The 21,321-nt window shown below is 47.3% G+C and overlaps 1 protein-coding gene across 2 annotated transcripts in view; it reads right to left on the bottom strand.

Annotated features, from left to right (window-relative positions):
- The window catches only part of CFTR (CF transmembrane conductance regulator), a 262,694-nt gene that overhangs the window by 166,073 nt on the left and 75,300 nt on the right, over window positions 1-21,321 (bottom strand). For both annotated transcript variants that reach the window (XM_077265003.1, XM_077265004.1), the window contains exons 9-11: window positions 20,290-20,382; window positions 19,796-19,975; window positions 4,985-5,176 (exon numbers count right to left, since the gene is read on the bottom strand). In XM_077265003.1, the coding sequence (XP_077121118.1) occupies window positions 4,985-5,176; window positions 19,796-19,975; window positions 20,290-20,382 (465 nt within the window). The remainder of the gene's footprint in view (window positions 1-4,984; window positions 5,177-19,795; window positions 19,976-20,289; window positions 20,383-21,321) is intronic.

Raw genomic sequence — 21,321 nt, forward strand, 5'->3', positions numbered from 1 at the left:
GAGTTTGTATGTTCTCTCCGTGTTTGCGTGGGTTTCCTCCAGGTACTCCGTTTTCCTCCCACATTCTAAAGACATACTGATAGGGAATTTAGATTGTGAGCCCCATCGGGGACAGCGATGATAATGTGTGCAAACTGTAAAGCGCTGCGGAATATGTTAGCGCTATATAAAAATAAAGATTATTATTATTATTACATAATGTAATATAATATATACATGGCTGGACTCTGCCATTTCAAGCAGTTATCACGTAACCACGAGGATGCACTTTGCATACTTGCTGTCATGGGCAACCTTGAGTGTCAGCCACGTTTTTTTGTGCTGAAAACGCCCCCCGTCGGCTTATACACGAGTCACGGTCCCAGAAAGCCGGCGGAGGAGGGGGAGCCGCAGAGCAGCGGGTTACACAGGCAGGAGACGGCTAAAGCCTGTGCCGCTGCTGCAATAGCGCAAAGTGCCGGTTTCCAGCACTCATCATACTCACCTACCAGCGCGCCCTCGGTGCTGGCACTGCATCTCATTCTGGCCCCAGCGCCCGCATCTCTTCCTGCTGAGCGATCACATGGCACCGCTCATTAAGGTAATGAATATGCACGCCACTCCACTCCAATAGCCGTGGCACGCATATTCATTACCGTAATAAGTGGAGCCATGTATTCGCTCGGCAGGAAGAGCTGCTGGAAGCCGGAACAAGATGCAGTGCCACCAAGGGAGTGGAGTGCAGGCAGGTACATAAGATGTTTTTTTTTTTTATCAGGAATCATACATAGGAATAATGAGCCATGCACACCAGGGCAGGGACTGGGGAGCCATGCACACCAGAACAGGGACTGGGGAGCAATGCACACCATGACAGGGCCTGGGGAGCCATGCACACCAGGACAGGGACTGGGGAGCCATGCACACCAGGACAGGGACTGGGGAGCCATGCACACCAGGACAGGGATTTGGAAGCCATGCACACCAGGACAGGGACTGGGGAGCCATGCACACCAGGACAGGGATTTGGAGGCCATGCACACCAGGACAGGGACTGGGGAGCAATGCATACCAGGACAGGGACTGGGAAGCCATGCACACCAGGACAGGGACTGGGAAGCCGTGCACACTGGAGGCAAATTTGCACTCATCAGCCCGGAAGCTGTGCATGGGACATACTTAGACGTTCAACATGACAATGATGACAGTGATCCAAAACACAGGGCCAAGTTGACCTGTCATTGGCTACAGCAGAACAAAGTGAAGGCTCTGGAGTGGCCATCTCAGTCTCCTGACCTCAATATCATTGAGCCACTCTGGGGAGATCTCAAGTGCGCAGTTCATGCTAGACAGCCCACAAATTTACAGGAACTGGAGGCTTTTTGCCAAGAAGAATGGGCAGCTTTACCATCTGAGAAAATAAAGAACCTCATCCACAACTACCACAAAAGACTTCAAGCTGTCATTGTTGTTAGAGGGGGCAATACACAGTATTAGGCTGCCGCCACACTAGCAGTATTTGGTCAGTATTTTACATCAGTATTTGCAAGCCAAAACCAGGAGTGGGTGATAAGTGCAGAAGTGGTGCATATGTTTCTATCATACTTTTCCTCTAATTGTTCCACTCCTGGTTCTGGCTTACAAATACTGATGTAAAATACTGACCAAATACTGCTAGTGTGACGGCAGCCTTAAGAAATGGTGTATGTGATCTTTTGATCAGGGTCATTTGGATGTTTTGGGTTGTCATTATGATTTATAAAGAGAAAACACAGTAGCTTGACAATAAATGGTTTCACCAGTAACGATGAGTGGAGAAAAAGTTTGGGTATTATCATTCATATTCTCTGAAAAAAGGCCAAGAAAACAAAAATTCTGCCCGGGTATGTAAACTTTTGAGCACAACTGTATATACAGAGAACGCTGAAGCCTCTCTCACTGGGAGCCTCCATCATGAGACATTTTGGGGACACACGTCTATGGTTATTTTCTCTCCCTGTTATAAGCCAACTGGGCACGATATGAACTGTGAATATCTGAATAGCGAAATTATGCTGGAGCCCACCCCAGTTTGCTTATTTAATTCTTTATTTTACACACGATTTACACAGTGGGTGCTGAATACAACGCTCAATATTGTCGCCTGATCACGCTAATCTCAGAGAGACCAGGTGGAAAGACAATGATCAGAGCTGTCTCTAGCACCCGTGACACATACCGGCACATGGATGTCATCAGTGTGCACATTTGCAACACGCAATTTGTTCGTGGTGCTCGTAAAAAATTGGCATATCTGCGGGTTTTCACACAGACACAAACCTGATATGTGTGCACCACCATTGAATGCAACGGGTGTGCGTGTAAAAGCAAACCACAAATGGAAACAAAAAACAGGCCTGTGAAGAGGGCCTAAGACGGAGTTCTGAAGACCGATGTTCCTGGAATCCTGAACCCTGTTTTTGGTATCTTCAGGGCTTCCAGTCGTTGGACTCTCAGTGATCAGTAAATTGTTTTTCTCGTGGATAGGGGATAACTTACAATTCTCAAAATAACTCTTTAAAGTTTTTCTCAAGTATTTCAGGTCCAATATATACAATATACTAAAATGATCTCATATTGACTGTATAGGATTCCGTTATCTTTTGAGAAAACATACACATACAGTTGTAGGTATCATTACGTTAACGCCCAAAATGTGAGAAGATCTTTGACGCATTTTATCTCATAGTAAAAACAGATTTCTCTTGAAGAATGTAGCTTTTACGCCAGGTTTCCTCCCAGATATGTTTAGAACATTTCCAAAATCAAAACGTCAAAAATCAAAGTGGATAGCAGTTCATGCTGTTAACCCCTTAAGCCAGGGGTGGGGAATCTTTTTTCTGCCAGGGGCCATTTGGATATTTATACCATCCCTCCGGGGCCGTACAATCTCCGCCCACAAAGTACATCCTGACTCTGGCACTGGTGTCAGGACGTAATCTTTCATTGCATGCCCTTCAGTGTTCAGTAGGGAACACTACATGTGTGTGCTAACAGAGCAAGAAGAAATTGATGAGCTGGTGGCAATCAAAATACGTCTTCCTGCCCAAGAATGCGGTCCCTGAGAATCTGCTTGGGGGCCTGATAAAGGGTCATCGAGGGCTGTAAATGGCCCTGGGGCCTGAGGTTCCCCACCCCTGCCTTAAGCCATCAGCGATATCTCAATTACAACACATTGATGGTCCAACATAGCAAGATTTTCACTTACGCAACAATGATTCTGTTTGCTTTCCTAGCTGAAAGGATACTTCAGCTAATCCCACCCCAGAATACCGTAGCTACGCCCCTGGTTAACAAATCAATACACTCATATTCTTTGCTGTACATTCTCAAATTCAGGATAAAAAGTTTGATTCCCGACATGTTGAGGAAGAGGCTTCTAACTTTACAGCTCAATTGTACAACACGTTTCAATTAAAAGACTCATTTCTGAGCACGTCATGTGATTTCATTACGGTAATTATTGTTTTGTGTACATGTAACAGATGAGATGGAATGGTGAAGATTAAACAGGACTATACCTTTGCTCCGGGTTCACACCAGCACACACAGCCTTATGATGACAGCCTTGCCCATTGTTCTTCCATCTGTCCTGTTTTACCGCTCCACATTATTTTCTATCGCAAAGTTAATAATTGCTTGGGAATTAATATTTACCCTAATATTAGTGTCAGCCCACAGGCTTTTTGCCTTCCTCTGGATCAACATATTAGGATGTTTATTGGTTTTATATTAGGATATAGGTTGAACTCAGTGGACTTAACTCTACCTCCAATCATAAAAACAATGAAACTATTGCTTCTTTTCAAAATGTTTCTGACATTCATCAATATTGAACAGAAATTTGGCTTAGAAGTGAGCCGCAATAACTGGGAAATATTTTGAACATCGTCTAACATTTAAAGAGGCTTTCCAAGATGTTTCCAAAGTTGCAAAAGAGCTGAGAATGTTGTAAATGTAGAAATAGTCATTACTTTCCCCATAAATAACCTGCCGCTCAGGCGCCAACACTCCACTGGTCCACATCTGTCCTACACTGATGATGTCGCTGCCGCTAATCACTGGCCTCACAGGTGAAGTAGTGATAACAAGAATTTGCTTAACCGTCATCACTGCTACACCAGCGGGCACCACCCAAGTGACAGGGATGGAGTGTTGGGGGAAGGTCAAAGAATATGTGAAGGTTTTTTCTTGATTTTATAACATCCTTTATGCTATTGAAAATTCTCCCAACCTGCCTTTAAAACAAACAGTGCAGCATCTTCCTTAGTAAAATACTGCTGCCTTGCAGTGCTGAGCAAGGACAAGATCTGCCTGGAGTTTCTATGTGCTCCCCATGTTTGCCTGTGCACACTCCAAAGGAAAAAGAATATATTAGTACTGTAGTTTTATTCTTAGTTTAGATTATAAGCCCATAAGGATTAATGCAACTGATGACAGTCTCTGTACAGTCTTCTGGAATAGGTTGGCACTAAATAAAAAAATAATGTTAAGGTATACTTGCTTTGTAATCGATATTTGTATGTTTAGTGTTTCAAACCTATGGTTGTCCAGTCATATTAAATTGATCACCTATCCTTAGGATTGGCCATCTGTGTCAGATCGGAGGGGATCCAATACCTGGCACCCACACCGCTCACCTGCTATGAGTGCTGGCAGTGGCTAGATGAAAGTATTGAATGGAGCTACACTGGTCAGCTCTGTTCAAAGTGCAGCTGCCTCTGCCAGGTGCTGCAGATCAGGTCCTGTCCATTTGAACTGAATGGAGCTGTGCAGTGCTGCTTCGTCCAATGCTTATATCTAGCTGCAGCCAGTGCTAGCACAAGCTGACTGGTCGGTTGTCGGGTGTGGGACCTCCATCTAAAGATAAGTCATCAATACCATATGAATGGACAATCTCTTTACCCATTTGTATGATCCATTTTATGATTACACAAGTCAATAAAAATGAAAATAAAATGCTGACCTCTTCCAGCTGGCAGGCTTTTATGACACTTAGATATCTGTACTGGTCATATGAGACGCCAAACACTATATTCTCCTTGATGGTTCCAGGCATGATCCAGGAGAATTGAGGAGAAAATGATATCCTTCCACTGTGCCTAATTTTCCCTGATGATGGCTCTAATTCTCCCATGATCATCATTAAAAGGGATGTCTGAAATTAAATGAAATATACATGAAATCATGTGCAACTCATTATCATATATAGTAAGTAGACACGAATAATCTGTCAAATAGCTAATAACACTTTTAGTACAAATATACAAATACACAACCTAGAATTTGTGACATCACGATATAGCTACTCAATATCCTTGTTCCAGCTCTGAATCCAATAAACTGAACCCCCCTATGTACGTACAGCATATAACGAGAAGTTAGAATGCAAAATGATATGGTAAGTAGTGGAGACTTGGTGATGTCTTATTCATGCTGCCCGAATCATAGGCTGTGACACTTTAAAGAAAACATACTTTGAAAAGCCATCCAAAGACTATCTTGGCTGACTAGTCTGAGGAAGGTCCGTGGTGACCTGCTCCCATCGTGATCCCATTGACAAGCCTTTCTCTATATGGAGAGACCTGTCAGTCTAGGGGAGTGGGCCGGCAAGCTTTACAAAGTATGTTTTCCCTAAAAGGCCACAGCGTTTCACAATAAAACACAGATGGCTGCCAAAATACAGCATGAATCAGATGACAGGTTCACTTTAACACTGAAGTGGTTAAAATACTGTACTTCTGTGTATCTACACAATGATCGGACACGTGGGGGCCATGAGAAATGTTGTGAAGCATTTCAAGTGTTTGCCCGCCTGTCCCTGTCTATACACTCCAGGCGTCTGTCTCCCTTGGAAGAATGGCCTTTCTTAAAGCCTATTCATACGGTTAGCAAACAATTTATTGATATAGTAAAATGCTGCCAACCTTAAATCATTATTTATAAAGGACTTGACAACGTATACGTTAATCTTGGTGTTTGTGAGTGAATATATTGCAATATTATTTCAGTGTCAGAATTCAGGAATTCTGACCCAACACTGGACCTCTGATAAGGTTATATCGGCAAAAGTTAGATAAGAAGATGCATCAGTATGCTGGGAAGCATTTGTGAAATCTAAGATGTTTCTTTATTCCAAGACACGATAGCTCTGGAAATATTGACTAAACAAGCAATCGCTATGCATTCAGTACTGTAAAAGGGGACATACACTGTTCTGGTGACGTTTCAATTTTATACAAACCAAAACTACCGTAGTATTATTATTTTATCCTTGTTGTAATAGAAGACTTTTCAGAATGCAACCTGATGTTGGTCAAGACAGAAACTGTGGGAAGAACTGTGGGAAGGGGGAGGGAACAGCGGCCTGGACCAATGAGGAGACAGGGGGTGTGTCCCAGACTACCTCAGACTCCCATTACAGACTGCAGATATGCAGAAGTTACAGGTCATAGCTGAGGAACAGAAGAAAAAAACTAAAAAAGCAAAACATAATTATGAACATACATTTTCAATTTCTAAAGCCCACATACAGGTAATCTGTTCCAGTTTTTGGTTTGCATAAAGTCGAAAACCTACATAGTGTTTAAAGAGGTTGTCCACTTCTTTAACATTGATGACATATTCTTGGGATAGGTCATCAATGTCAGATCGGTGGGGGTGCAACATCCAGCACCCCCACAGATAAGCTCCTCCCTGTGTCGGCAGCAGCCAAGACTGCTCAGTTATGGAGCGGCACAGCACAGCTCTATCGACAGAATAGTGGCCATGTACAGCTCTACTGACTTGAATTGGTGGATGTGCAGCTGCTATACAGTTGACAAAGCTGTACTGTGCAGCTCAGTAACTGAGCAGTTCCAGACCCGGAACAGCTCATCGATTGGGTGCTGGGTTTTGCACCCCCACAGATCAGACACTGATGACCTATCATAAGGATAGGACTATCCTAGGAATAGCTGATTTTGCCTGATGAAGCCATGACCAGAGTCTATGACGTCTATGTTCCCTAATGTGTAGAAAAAGGAAGCCAGGGACATAGAGAAATTCTAAAACATGTCTTTATTCCAGTATACTAAAAATAATTCATATTTTTCAGGTAAGAGTCCCATCTGTATATACAAAATGCAGAAGATAAAACTAATAAAAGAGAAAACAGAGAGAGAAAGAGTAGAAGTAACTGGAAGAGGTATAGAAACAAAGGAGAAATGAAAAAAAGAAAGCAAAACTATAGGAGAAAAGTAGTTAAAAAAAGGGAGAGGCCTGGGAAATGACTTGAATAAGTGCTGATTCCAATATACCTTTTACATCTATAGCTGAAGTGCCTCACAAAATAGAGGCTGCAGCAGGGAACACCATATGACTGTGTCATCAAATACTAAAATGCATTAAAAATTAGCTATTGTCTCATATTTATGAGTTAGGCTTGAAAGAAAATGTAAAAATTACTAAGCAGCACAGACAATTCATGAAAAATTAAGAACACCACATCATGAGGTAATAATAAAAACTAGATGGGCATTTCCTGAAGGAAATACATGGTGCTTGAACAGCACTGCCAGCTGCCAATGAACCTCAGGAGCAAGTCTGGCATGCAGGGCCCTGCCCCTGGGTGTCCAATTTGGCCCCTTGGTAGCCACTTTGATGTGCGGGGCCCCTTGTTAGCAACTTTGGCCCCTTGGTAGAAACTTTGATGTGCGGGGCCCCTTGTTAGCAACTTTGGCCCCTTGGTAGCCATTTTGGCATGCAGGAATCCTCGGTAGCCATTTTAATCGATTTGGAGGCCGGGGACCCTCGGCCTCCGATTTGGTGGCCGGGGACCCTCGGCCTCCGATTTGGAGGCCGGGGACCCTCGGCCTCCGATTTGGAGGCCGGGGACCCTCGGCCTCCGATTTGGAGGCCGGGGACCCTCGGCCTCCGATTTGGAGGCCGGGGACCCTCGGCCTCCGATTTGGAGGCCGGGGACCCTCGGCCTCCGATTTGGAGGCCGGGGACCCTCGGCCTCCGATTTGGAGGCCGGGGTCCCTCGGCCTCCGATTTGGAGGCCGGGGACCCTCGGCCTCCGATTTGGAGGCCGGGGACCCTCGGCCTCCGATTTGGAGGCCGGGGTCCCTCGGCCTCCGATTTGGAGGCCGGGGACCCTCGGCCTCCGATTTGGAGGCCGGGGACCCTCGGCCTCCGATTTGGTGGCCGGGGACCCTCGGCCTCCGATTTGGAGGCCGGGGACCCTCGGCCTCCGATTTGGAGGCCGGGGACCCTCGGCCTCCGATTTGGAGGCCGGGGACCCTCGGCCTCCGATTTGGAGGCCGGGGACCCTCGGCCTCCGATTTGGAGGCCGGGGACCCTCGGCCTCCGATTTGGAGGCCGGGGACCCTCGGCCTCCGATTTGGTGGCCGGGGACCCTCGGCCTCCGATTTGGTGGCCGGGGACCCTCGGCCTCCGATTTGGAGGCCGGGGACCCTCGGCCTCCGATTTGGAGGCCGGGGACCCTCGGCCTCCGATTTGGTGGCCGGGGACCCTCGGCCTCCGATTTGGAGGCCGGGGACCCTCGGCCTCCGATTTGGTGGCCGGGGACCCTCGGCCTCCGATTTGGAGGCCGGGGACCCTCGGCCTCCGATTTGGAGGCCGGGGACCCTCGGCCTCCGATTTGGAGGCCGGGGACCCTCGGCCTCCGATTTGGAGGCCGGGGACCCTCGGCCTCCGATTTGGAGGCCGGGGACCCTCGGCCTCCGATTTGGAGGCCGGGGACCCTCGGCCTCCGATTTGGAGGCCGGGGACCCTCGGCCTCCGATTTGGAGGCCGGGGACCCTCGGCCTCCGATTTGGAGGCCGGGGACCCTCGGCCTCCGATTTGGAGGCCGGGGACCCTCGGCTTCCGATTTGGAGGCCGGGGACCCTCAACCTCCGATTTGGAGGCCGGGGACCCTCGGCCTCCGATTTGGAGGCCGGGGACCCTCGGCCTCCGATTTGGTGGCCGGGGACCCTCGGCCTCCGATTTGGTGGCCGGGGACCCTCGGCCTCCGATTTGGAGGCCGGGGACCCTCGGCCTCCGATTTGGAGGCCGGGGACCCTCGGCCTCCGATTTGGAGGCCGGGGACCCTCAACCTCCGATTTGGAGGCCGGGGACCCTCGGCCTCCGATTTGGAGGCCGGGGACCCTCGGCCTCCGATTTCACACACGGGGCCGGGGGGGCACTTACTTTTCACACACGGGGCCGGGGGGGCACTTACTTTTCACACACGGGGCCGGGGGGGCACTTACTTTTCACACACGGGGCCGGGGGGGCACTTACTTTTCACACACGGGGCCGGGGGGCACTTACTTTTGACACACGGGGCCGGGGGGCACTTACTTTTCACACACGGGGCCGGGGGGGGGCACTTACTTTTCACACACGGGACGAGAGGGTGTCATATTCACTTTATTCTGATGTTTGACTGTGATAAATGATCATGTCCTAAAATGGACACCGTACATTTGCATAGCTGCCATCTTTGGAAGGTCAAGCTGGGGGTAATGGAAAGTTCGCCATTATTTCCTATGGGAAATTTTTTTTTTTAAATGCGATTTAAATAAAATCTACATATCGGATCGACTATAAAAGTCATAGCACACCTGTCCCCACCGAGGCCTTCGAAACGCCGCCTGAACGGGGTCTCTGCGCCGAGCGGTTCGGGCCGCATTAATTGCGGAAAACGCGGAGAAGAATAATAATAATAATAATAAAATATAAGAAATCGGATTACAATATGTTGCTTGAACCTAGGAGGTTCAAGCACCATAATTACAGACCATTCTTTGTAGGTGGGAAAACTTGAAAAATCAGCAATTTTCCCCATTGTATATGCTATTCTTTTCTGTGGTTACCATTTCAATACAGTGAAACTGCTTGAATAGACCATTTCTTTAAGTAGACCAGATTATTAAAGATGCCCTCCCAGTTTTTATCCTCTTAATGTATTGCAGTCATCATATGATACTAGATGGAGGCCCGATCCTACCGCATCGGGAGGGCGGTAATGTCATGATGGGGGCAGGCTTTGCAGCATTGAGAATCTCTCCCCACCATGGGCTCACCCACCTATCCACTCTCTCTTTCCCAATGTGCTGACTTCTCCCATCTGTGCTCTCTTCTTTGTCCTGTCTACCCCATGAGATATCCCCCTTGTCTGCTCTCTCTCTCCTTCCTGTGCTGTGTTCTCCCCTCAAAGACAATACTGACATTAAAGCAGGAGATCGCAGAGAATACATTTTGTGAGGTAAAATATTGTTTAAAAGCAGTCAGTGAAATATGTTACCTGACAAAAGAAATCTTCTGTGATCCCCAGCTGTAATGTCAGTATTGTCCTTTGCTTCCTCCCCTGCCCAGGAGATGACCTAGGCTCCGTACACAGTCAGACACAGACAATTTTTAAAATGAACTTTTGTTCGTGGGAAAATCCCTTTAATGTGACCTGCTTCCTCTGCCTGTAGACACGTTGTAAATCTGCCGCCGGGATCAGTCGAATGATTCACTGCACCTACGCGGAATTCGCGCAGGCGCAGTAAGGCTACTTTCACATTAGCGTCGTGCACTGCATGTCGCAATGCGACGTTGCACCGACGCATACTGTGCAAGCGCCGCACGACGGGGGCAGCGGATGCTGTTTTTCAACGCATCCGCTGCCCCACTGTGAGGTGCGGGGAGGCGGGGGCGGAGTTCCGGCCGCGCATGCGCGGTCAGAAATGCTGCAGACGACACACCAAAAAACGTTACATGCAACGTTTTTTGGTGGCGACGGTCCGACGCAACACGACGCAACCGTTGCACGACGGTTGCGACGTGTGGCAATGCGTCGCACTGCGTCACTAATAAAAGTCTATGGAGAAAAAACGCATCCTGCAAGCAATTTTGCAGGATGCGTTTTTTCTGCAAAACGACGCATAGCGACTCTAGTGTGAAAGAGGCCTAAATCAGACCGCCGCCATCTTTCTGCAAACAGATAGCGGCAGTCACATTAAAACTGTGCATGCGCTCCTCCTGTACAAAGATGGCGGCGGTCATTGAATCATTTGGCTGTTCCTGGCGGCAGCGTGTTCGTGACGGTGTTCCGCTGGTGATATAATGCAAGAGGCTGCGTACGGCATATACAGTGTGTGTGTGCAGTGTATATGGCGTACACAGTGTGTGTTTGTGTGTGTGTGGTGCGTACGGCGTATACAGTGTGTGTTTGGTGCGACGGTGTTCCGCTGGTGGTACCGCGCAAGAGGCTGGTACCACCAGCAGTTTCCATATTGAGACACCCATCTCTTGGATGTCTCAATATGGAGGTCGGTGAACTTCCGTCACTTGGAATTCTGGGATCCGGACACATCTGGACGGAACAGGATGTGAAGACATTACAAGGTAAGTATATATCAAGATAGCACTGTGCACTTACAACTGCTCATTTTGCCTTTATTTCCAGATAATTCTTCTCCTTTCCATTAGATCTGTGACATAATGTTATTAAAAACTGACTAGTTGAATCCTTCTAAGCTCTATGTAGAAACAAGAAATGATTGGTCATTAGAACTATAATTTTACTCACTGCAAAGTCCCTAAGTCCTGATGTCATAGACCTAATGGAAAAAAGAAGAATTATCAGGGTAGAAAGGCAAAATGAGCAATTGCAAGTACACAGTGCGATATAATGTGATGATTGCAATATATTAGAGGGATGTATGTGGAAATCTTTTCCCTTCTACCGCTGGAGAAGTTTAATTTGGATAAGGGAAAAAAGGATGGGAGCAAGAAGGAAGAGGAAGAGAAGCGTAGGTGGCGGCTTATACTGCAGACTTTCGTGAATTGGTTACAGGCATTTGCTATCCTGGCCAGTGTAGTGGGCGAGAAGGTGCCTGAGAATTGCTCTGGCCTGTTCTGCTACATGGATTCGATTGGTGAAGTGCACCGGGCATATGGGGGTCAGGCGTGGCTGCGTTACGACGAGCAGTTCAGGCAGAGAAAGGCGATACGGCCGGCTATACGTTGGGATCAAAAGGATATTGGCTTATGGCTTCGGGTGATGGCACCCACACGGTTGGACCAACCCTTTCAGGGTGGGGCCGGGGGCACCGGCCAGTCCGCATCTCAAGGGACCGCTGGGGGGCCCGGGAGTCAGTCGGGAGGGCAGAAGCATGGCTTATGCTGGCAATTTAATGAAGGCCAGTGTAGATTCGGCTCTACGTGCCGGTTTAAGCACGTGTGTTCGCACTGCAGTGGTTCCTCCCATGGTGCCGCTCGATGTTTTAAAAAGAACAAGTCAAAGACCGAATCCAGTAATTCAAAAGGGGGTGATGCCGGTGAAGCTGGGCTCGATGGCCCCTTATATAAGTAGGTACCCTGACAGGAAGGGGGCCGAATTGTTACGGTCTGGTTTTCAGGATGGTTTTAAGATACCGGTTCCCCCGTTTGTTATCCCCCGGTCTTTGAAAAACCTCAGGTCGGCTGAGGAATATGCTGCTGTGGTCACCGAGAAGTTGTCAAAGGAGGTTGCGTTGGGCAGAATGTCGGGGCCGTTTCGGGACCCCCCTTTTGGGGATTTGGTGGTCTCCCGTTGGGTGTTGTGCCTAAAAAAGAACCTAATAAGTTCAGGCTGATTCACCATTTGTCGTACCCCCGGGGTAGATCCGTCAATGACGGGATTGACCCTGAACTCTGCTCAGTTGTTTATACGTCATTTGATGAGGCAGCCCGTTGGGTTCGTCGTTGTGGTAGGGGTGCGCTTTTGGCGAAGACGGACATTGAATCCGCTTTCCGCTTGCTGCCGGTTCACCCTGAGAGTTCGAGGTTATTGGGGTTTTTTTGGAACGGCGGGTTTTTTGTGGATAGATGTTTGCCGATGGGCTGTTCCTTGTCATGTTCGTACTTCGAAGCGTTTAGTTCGTTCATTGAGTGGGTCGTGCGGGACACATCGGGTTTTGATTCCTTTATTCATTACTTGGATGACTTTTTGTGCATTGGTCCCGTGGATTCCAGGTGCTGTGAATTCATTTTGCGATCAGTTTGTTGGGTAGCAGATCTCTTTGGCGTGCCGTTGGCTCCGGGCAAGACTGAAGGGCCTTGTACGTGCCTTTCCTTCTTAGGCATTGTTATCGACACTGTGAACTGGGAATTTCGGTTGCCAGAAGAAAAGGTGGTTGCTTTGCGGCTTGAAATCGCAAGGGCGAGGTGTGTGAAGAAGTGGCAGTTACGCGAGGTTCAGTCACTGCTTGGTAAATTGAATTTCGCTTGCCGCATCATTCCGATGGGGAGGGTTTTCTCCCGTAGATTAGCTGCCGCCACGAGCTGGGTTAGCGCGCCGCATCATTTTGTACGCCTAACAGCTGAGCACAGGGCTGATTTGGCGGTTTGGGATCGATATTTGGCGGATTACAATGGTAGGTCTTTGCTAATGGAGGATGTTGTGGTTAACACGGAGTTGGATTTGTTTACGGATGCTTCTGGTGGTGTAGGTTTTGGGGCCTACTTCAGAGGACAATGGTGCGCCATGAGGTGGCCGGCTGAATGGTTCTCGAACGGCCTGGTTAAAAATGTGACTTTGCTGGAGATCTTTCCTATTTTGGTGGCGGTGCACTTGTGGAAGTCAGAGTTTCGTAATAGGAGAATCCGGTTTGATTGCGACAATATGGGCGTGGTGTGCGCTATCAACAGCCTATCAGACTCCTCACCCCCCCGTGATTCGGGTTTTGCGGCAGTTAGTGTTGTCCTGCCTGTCTTTGAATGCGCATGTTACCGCCACTCATGTTCCTGGGGTTCAGAATTCCATTGCTGACTCATTGTCTCGTTTGCAGTGGGATCGATTTCATTTGCTGGCTCCGACGGCGGAGGAACTGGGTTTGGACTGCCCACCAGAACTCTGGAGCGTGGTCTCAGGGCAGCAGACCAATTGATTCGGGCTTCCTTGGCTCCCAGCACTTGGGCCGCTTATCAGTCGGTATGGGGAGCATGGGAAGGGTGGTTGGAATCCTGCCAAGGCGGAGGTTCTGCGGAAGATCGGGTGGGCGCCTTATTGTTGTGGCTGAGTAATGGGGCTAGGGAGGGCTGGTCCGCAGCAAAGGCGGGGCGTATTTGTGCAGGTGTGACTTTCGGCTTTAAACTTAGAGGGCTTAGGGATTTGACTAAAGTGTTTTTGGTCCGGCAGGCGTTTAAGGGGTTTGATCGACAGAGCGGTGGAGGGGACCACAGACGCCCGGTTTCTCTTCAGGTGTTGGAATAATTGGGGGAGCGGCTGCCAGAAGTTTGTGTTTCAGATTTTGAAATTGCTCTTTTCCGCTTGGCTTTTTCCTTAGCCTTTTTCGGGCCGTTACGGATTGGGGAGCTGGTGGCTCTGAGCAGGTGTAGACGTGGAGGTTTGCTGGCTAAGGACGTATTACTGGCTAATGGCCGTTTGGAATTCTGGATTCGGCGGTCAAAAACTGATCAGCTGGGGAGGGGTCGAAGGGTGATGCTGGGGGCAGTGGTTAATTCGTTAATGTGCCCCATTCGTTGCTTGCAGGTGTTCCTTAGTTTCGAACCGGTGAGGTCTGGTCCTTTGTTGTGCCATGCAGATGGGTAATTTTTGTCAAAGTTTCAGTTCGTAGCGGTTTTTCGTCAGGGCTTAGCGCTGTTGGGTTTGGACACGTCGCGGTTTGCCTCGCATTCCTTCCGGATTGGAGCAGCGACTGAGGCTGCTTCGGGTGGTTTGTTGCCTGAGGTGGTGCAGAGAATCGGGAGATGGGAGTCGAACGGTTACAGGAGTTACATTCGACCCTGAAGGGCTGGGGGTCGTTACGGGGTTTAGAGTGTTGTTTGTGCGGTGTTTCAATGTTAAGTTTTTTCTTCTGTTGTAGGTGCCAAACTCCTCTTGGTCTGGATATTGGGACATTCTTATGTCCATTGGGGCGCTCGGAGGGCCGATATGCGGCGAGACGGACGGCAGCTCGGTTTCCATCGGGACGTTGCGGTCGTTCGTTGGTTAGGTTTCCGGGGCATGGAGTGGAGCAGGGTCAGCCAGGAGGTGCACAACAGTGCTCAGCTTGACAGGCCTCCGGACATTTTGGTGCTCCACGCGGGAGGCAACGATTTGGGTGTTCGCCCTTTCCGGGAATTGGTAAGGGACATTAAACACCACCTCTTACGCTTGTGGTTGGCTTATAGCGGTATAACAGTGGTTTGGTCGGATATCGTGCCGCGCAGGTGCTGGCGCCACGCGAGATCGTCGGTTAAGATTAATAAGGCTCGGATCAAACTTAATCGTGCTGTGTCCGGTTTTGTACAGAGGAATGGGGGAGTGGCAGTGCGGCATGTGGAGCTGGAGGATGGGGGCGAGGAATTTTTGTTGGGTGACGGTGTGCACTTAAACGCTGTAGGTATTGATTTATGGGCACTCGGTTTACAGCAAGGTATCGAGAGGGCCATGGAGATTCGGTGTGGTGGGGCCTCGGGTCTTTGAGGGGTCAAGAGAACCTCGTTGTGGCGGTTGGGAGGGGTCCTTGAAGTTGGTGCTAAATTGCGCTGGGGGGTCCGTGGGTATATGGATTCCTCAGTTGGTCTTACGTGGTGGTTATTTGGTCTGGTGATTTTGGGGGGATTTGGCTCAGCGGTGGCTTGATCCTCAGGGGTTCAGTGGACGATGGCACCCTTCGGGATTTGGTGCTCCCGAGCCAGGGGGTAACGGCTGGGAGTAAGTTACGGTTGGTTCGTCCACTGTTTGTTAGGTTTATTTAATTGCCAGATTTCAAGCTTCAAAGACCCACCCCCGATTTATTTATTCATGGTTATTTATGTAATGTTAATTTTGTTTGTTTAATAAAGGCTGCTGTGGCCAAATTTATCCAACAATGGCTTTGGGGTCGTCTATGGGTTTAAAGGGGGAGGGGGGAGGAATCTTTGGGTCTGTGGGGCTGAAAAAGGTTAGGCACCCTACGAGAATTGACCATACCAATGTCAAGTACAGGCTGGAGCAGGCGCCCATCCCCCATGCGGCGCTAAGTGGAGGCCGACATGACAGGGGTTGGGGAAAAGGGGGGTGGGAATGAGTCATCTTTAGGGAGGTGGGTTTATGGTAATGGGAAGGGGGTTATTAGGGCTGATGGGGGTGGAGCGGGGCACTTTCCCGCTCTGAAGTGCAGCGAGTAGTCCCGCCCGCCCACCCTGTTTTGTTATTTTTCTCTAGGGGTTTTAGTACATTTCGGGTCATAGTGGCTAGCGGTTGGGAGGGGTCCTTGAAGTTGGTGCTAAATTGCGCTGGGGGGTCCGTGGGTATATGGATTCTTCAGTTGGTCTTAGGTGGTGGTTATTTGGTCTGGTGATTTTGGGGGGATTTGGTCCAGCGGTGGCTTGATCCTCAGGGGTTCAGTGGACGATGGCACCCTTCGGGGTGATTTGGTGCTCCCGAGCCAGGGGGTAACGGCTGGGAGTAAGTTACGGTTGGTTCGTCCACTGTTTGTTACGGTTTATTTTATTGCCAGATTTCAAGCTTCAAGGACCCACCCCCGATTTATTTATTCATGGTTATTTATGTAATGTTAATTTTGTTTGTTTAATAAAGGCTGCTGTGGCCAAATTTATCCAACAATGGCTTTGGTGTCGTCTATGGGTTTAAAGGGGGTGGGGGGAGGAATCTTCGGGTCTGGGGGGCTGAAAAAGGTTAGGCACACTACGAGAATTGACCATACCAATGTCAAGGTTTTTGGTGCTATCAAGGAGCAGTACGACTAGATATCTTATACTTAATGTATTATTTCAGCAGATATTAAACTCTATAATGGTAAAATTACTACCCCGCTATTGGAGCGAGTCAGATAACGGGCCCCACTGCTATCCTAGGAACGTTTGTGGAGTTGTAAGGGTTCCCTTCACTTTCAGCCACTGCATGTAATTTTATTTAAAATAAAATTAAAGGGAACCTGTCACCACGTTTTTGGAAGATGGGATAAAAATAGCGTTAAATAGGGGCAGAGGTGGGCGTTACATTAGTGTGTTTGTTATGCGTTTATTACCCACCTAAGTTGCCGAAATACCTTTGCAAAGTCTCCGTTTTCGCCTGTCAATCAGGCTGGTCTGGTCAAAAGGGCGTGTTGTCTTCCCCCAGATTTTGCGTAGTTTTCCGTTGGTGGCGTAGTGGTGTGCGCATGCCCAAGGTCCCGAATCCTCTGCCAGGGGATTTAAAAGAGCGCGCTGTTCGTTATTTCATTGGCGATCGGTGGGCGCGGCCATCTTCCTTTGGCCGCGCGTGCGCAGAAGCGGCGCTCTGCTGGCCGCGGCTTCAGGAAAATGGCCGCCGCGATATCCATCTGCGCACGCGCGGCATCCCGCGGCCATTTTCCTGAAGCCACGGCCAGCAGAGCGCCGCTCTGCGCACGCGCGGCCAAAGGAAGATGGCCGCGCCCACCGATCACCAATGAAATAACGAACAGCGCGCTCTTTTAAATCCCATGGCAGAGGATTCGGGACCTTGGGCATGCGCACACCACTACGCCACCAACGGAAAACTACGCAAAATCTGGGGGAAGACAACACGCCCTTTTGACCAGACCAGCCTGATTGACAGGCGAAAACGGAGACTTTGCAAAGGTATTTCGGCAACTTAGGTGGGTAATAAACGCATAACAAACACACTAATGTAACGCCCACCTCTGCCCCTATTTAACGCTATTTTTATCCCATCTTCCAAAAACGTGGTGACAGGTTCCCTTTAAGGACTTTGTTTTTAGTTTCAAATTGATGTTTTGCTTTTTTTATTCATGAGTTGCCTTATTTCTATCCATAGTGTTGTATCAGCCGTATCTAGAAGATTTGGATATTTACTTATTGTAGGGATTTTAACACACTATGGAAACATTGGTTCTAATTTCCAAAATACATCCACTTATAATCATAAACAGGAAATAATCATTTTATCATATTTTTAATTGAACAAATATTAGTTCTAACCAGTGTTGCGCAACAACCAATTGTAAAAGCGTTAAAAAGGTCATAGTGAGACGTACACGGTCCTGTGTGGGAAAGTCTCCGCACTGTCCTTGTCGGCAGTTAATACCGAGCGCTGTGACAAATGACTCCACATATCACCTTGTAAAATCATACTCTCAGGTGTCACATCAGCAGATAATCGGAGGATTGACTACAGCTCACACGCTGAAAGCAGCAATAATTCTTTAGTTAATTAGTAGACAGCAACCTTGATCAAAACTAGGAGTTGAGAAATGCAGGGAGGGTGTTACATGTATCAGCTCAGTGCCAGGCTTATCACCGGCTTCCTTTCTGAGGTCAGTAACGAGCCAAAGGTTTAGGAGTAAATCGCAGATCACTCGGGAAAACAATTTAGCATAATATTAGACGTCATAAACTAACGTAAGATATCACATGTATATACGAATGCGTGCAGACACTTGTGTGCAATGTCTTCTAGTAAAGTGAGGGTCACCTAACAGAACTGATCGCAACAGATCGTTACCTCTAACTTGTTGGAAGCCAGTGATATGGACAAAACACATAAAGCCTTAAAGTAATGGGAATATTTCTTCCTACCAGATATTACTTCTTTTATATTTTTTAATAAAAAGAATAATTGAGCTTTGGAACAACAAAACCATCAGTTTTTCCTTTTTTTCATTAACCCGTCATAAATAAATTACATTATATACATGTGGATCTGTGCTACAAGTCAGCACACTCTGAATTGTAAAGGGATGTGGAATAGATCAACCCTACAGAAATAAAATTATTATGACATTATTATTAAATGAGCTTACTGCATTCTGTCTATACATCAAATTAATTAATATAGCTGCATATTAATGGTGGCTCCAAGGAACCAGAATTTTATGTTTTAGAGAAGTTTTTTGTTTTCCCCAAGGACACAATTTGTTTAAAAAAACAAAATAAACAACTGTTGTACTCCCCTATCCGATGCTGAGTCCCTGCTGCGGCTCCTTGTCATTTATTGTCTGCAGCACCGATGTCACATCCGACAGCTGCAGCCAATCATTGAGCTTAGCATATTAACTCATGTGGAGCCGCTGAGCTCAGTAACTGGCTGCAGCGCTGTCGGTGTGATGTCAGCGCTGCAGACAATCACAGAAAACAGAAGAAGCAGCACATACTCTGCACTGGACCTGAAGAGGATAAGTATAGCGCACAGTTTGTTGTTTTAAAATTAATCTGGGAAAAAGACGTTTTCCAAAACCAGAACACCCCTTGTGGGCTATGTGCACACAGAGTCGTTTTGCTGTGTTTTCAGAGCAGAAACTGAGCAGAATCTTCAAGGTTTTGGGGAGTTTTAAGATTTAAGGGAGGATTTAGAGAGTTTCTGCTAAATTTCAGCTCCAAAAACTCCTCGGAATACTCTGTATGCACCTAGCCTAACTTCTTTGCTGGTAATCTGGATATTTGTAGGTGAAAAAGCAGAACCTTGATCCTTATAAAGTACAGTTATTGACATCAGACAGATCCAATTGTCTACTCTAAAGATGAATGTACCATTTAACCCACATTCTGATCTGTCTTCCACTGACATACATTTCAACAGAGGGTCCGTCCATGGCCCTTCTTACAGCAGCCTACATCTTTCTGGTACCACCAAAAAAGTGATCTGATGTAGACTTCTCAGACACGCTGAACGCAGACACAGACTACTGTGAATGATCGCTATGTACATTGCTGTGGAAAATGTTGGCACAATAAAGAACAGACGTTGGCCTCCTGTACATTGGGTACTTAGATCTGTTTTGTATATATTTTGTGCTAAATAACAGAAATATTATAAAACAATAAATACCTTTCCAGATCCTGTAGATCCCGCTACTGCCAGAAGTTGTGCCTTATCCAGACTAAAACTGATATTAGAAAGCACCGGAGTGACGTGCAACGTAAAGTTACTGAAAAACACATTGGGGTCTTCCTTTGAAGTATTGCCCCCATTTTGAAGCATGGCTTTTCCAAAGGCTTCTCCAATTCCCTGTATGAAAATAATGCAAGAAATGACCATTTTAGTGCTGGGATTTTGTAACTGGGTGAAACAGCTTTCTTATACATTCTTAGAGAGATTTCCGGCTGTAACTCCGTGTTTGCCGTCAGTGCATACACTGTGAGTAAACTATACTACGGCCAGGGCAGAACTACATCTGTGAGATTACAGCATGATATTGGCCATCACTGTATTCTGTTACTGCCAAGTATGGAAATATTACAATTATTAATTAAATGTTTAAAAATAAAGTGATTTTCCATTACAAACAATAAAAAATAAAGCCAATAATCAAGTATACAGACCTCATCCCAGGAAGCGGTTACATTCTCCATGGCCACCTCGGTGGTTGTCAGGTTGTACTCCAGTGACTTATACTCATCTTTTTGTAAAAAGTCCTGTTAAACATATTGAAATATATTAGGTGCTATCTATTTCAAATAAAAACAAAAATCAACATCATCAAACAAAATGTCATCCAAACAGCCGTGCAGATTACTTCTGACAATAAGGCCGTTGCCTAGGTCTCAGATTAGGAGGAATGTCAGGAGTCATTCCTGGTTGTAATCTCCATGGAACAAAAGTGGAGAATCTTGATAGCTGAGAGTTTCTTAGATGGAATAGTGTTAGGCAGTAGGTGGAGTGACACACTCAATTTATTGACATGTTTCCACGAGGAATAAGTGAGGTATAGTACAAGACAGCGTTCCAAAATAGAGGGGCAAGAATTTGTTTTATTTTTATGGGAATGCAAGTATTTACTTAAAAACTCCTCTTCAAAGTGGTACTTTTTTTTTAGAATAAGCTAGAATGTGTGTATAGGAAATGTGGTGTGGGGCGGTAGCAGTGAGTGAGGTACTCATCTCTTATGTTGCATGATAGTGGGAGTCCTGGCTAGGTGTGGACTTCGTAACGACCTAGCATGTTACCAATGGCTTTGGCTGACCAGGACCTGACATTAAGCAGTTCAATGACGGAGACCACCAGTCAAAAATAAACTTTTTACTGACCAATAACTTGGTGGGGATTATGTACAACAGATAGCGAGTACACAGCTTGAGGAACGTTTCCTTCACATTACAGAGCATTTTCATGCACAGTCTCAATTCCATTCACTAAACGCACTTGGCCTCGGTCTCCAGTGTTTCACCTTCCTTCACCATAACCCAGCTCAATACTACAGTCCATTTAGTGAGAGTTCTATTCTCTACCAACGTCTTCATTCTGCTCAAGAGAACTAGCTTGCCATTATGGCCGATACTTGGCTTCTCTGCCTTGGAACTCTCACCTGGGGCATTCTCTTCATCTCACGTTCTCTGTATTGTCCTGGCATGTTA

Source organism: Ranitomeya variabilis, chromosome 5 (genome assembly GCF_051348905.1).
Source record: "Ranitomeya variabilis isolate aRanVar5 chromosome 5, aRanVar5.hap1, whole genome shotgun sequence".
Classification (NCBI taxonomy): Eukaryota; Metazoa; Chordata; class Amphibia; order Anura; family Dendrobatidae; genus Ranitomeya; species Ranitomeya variabilis.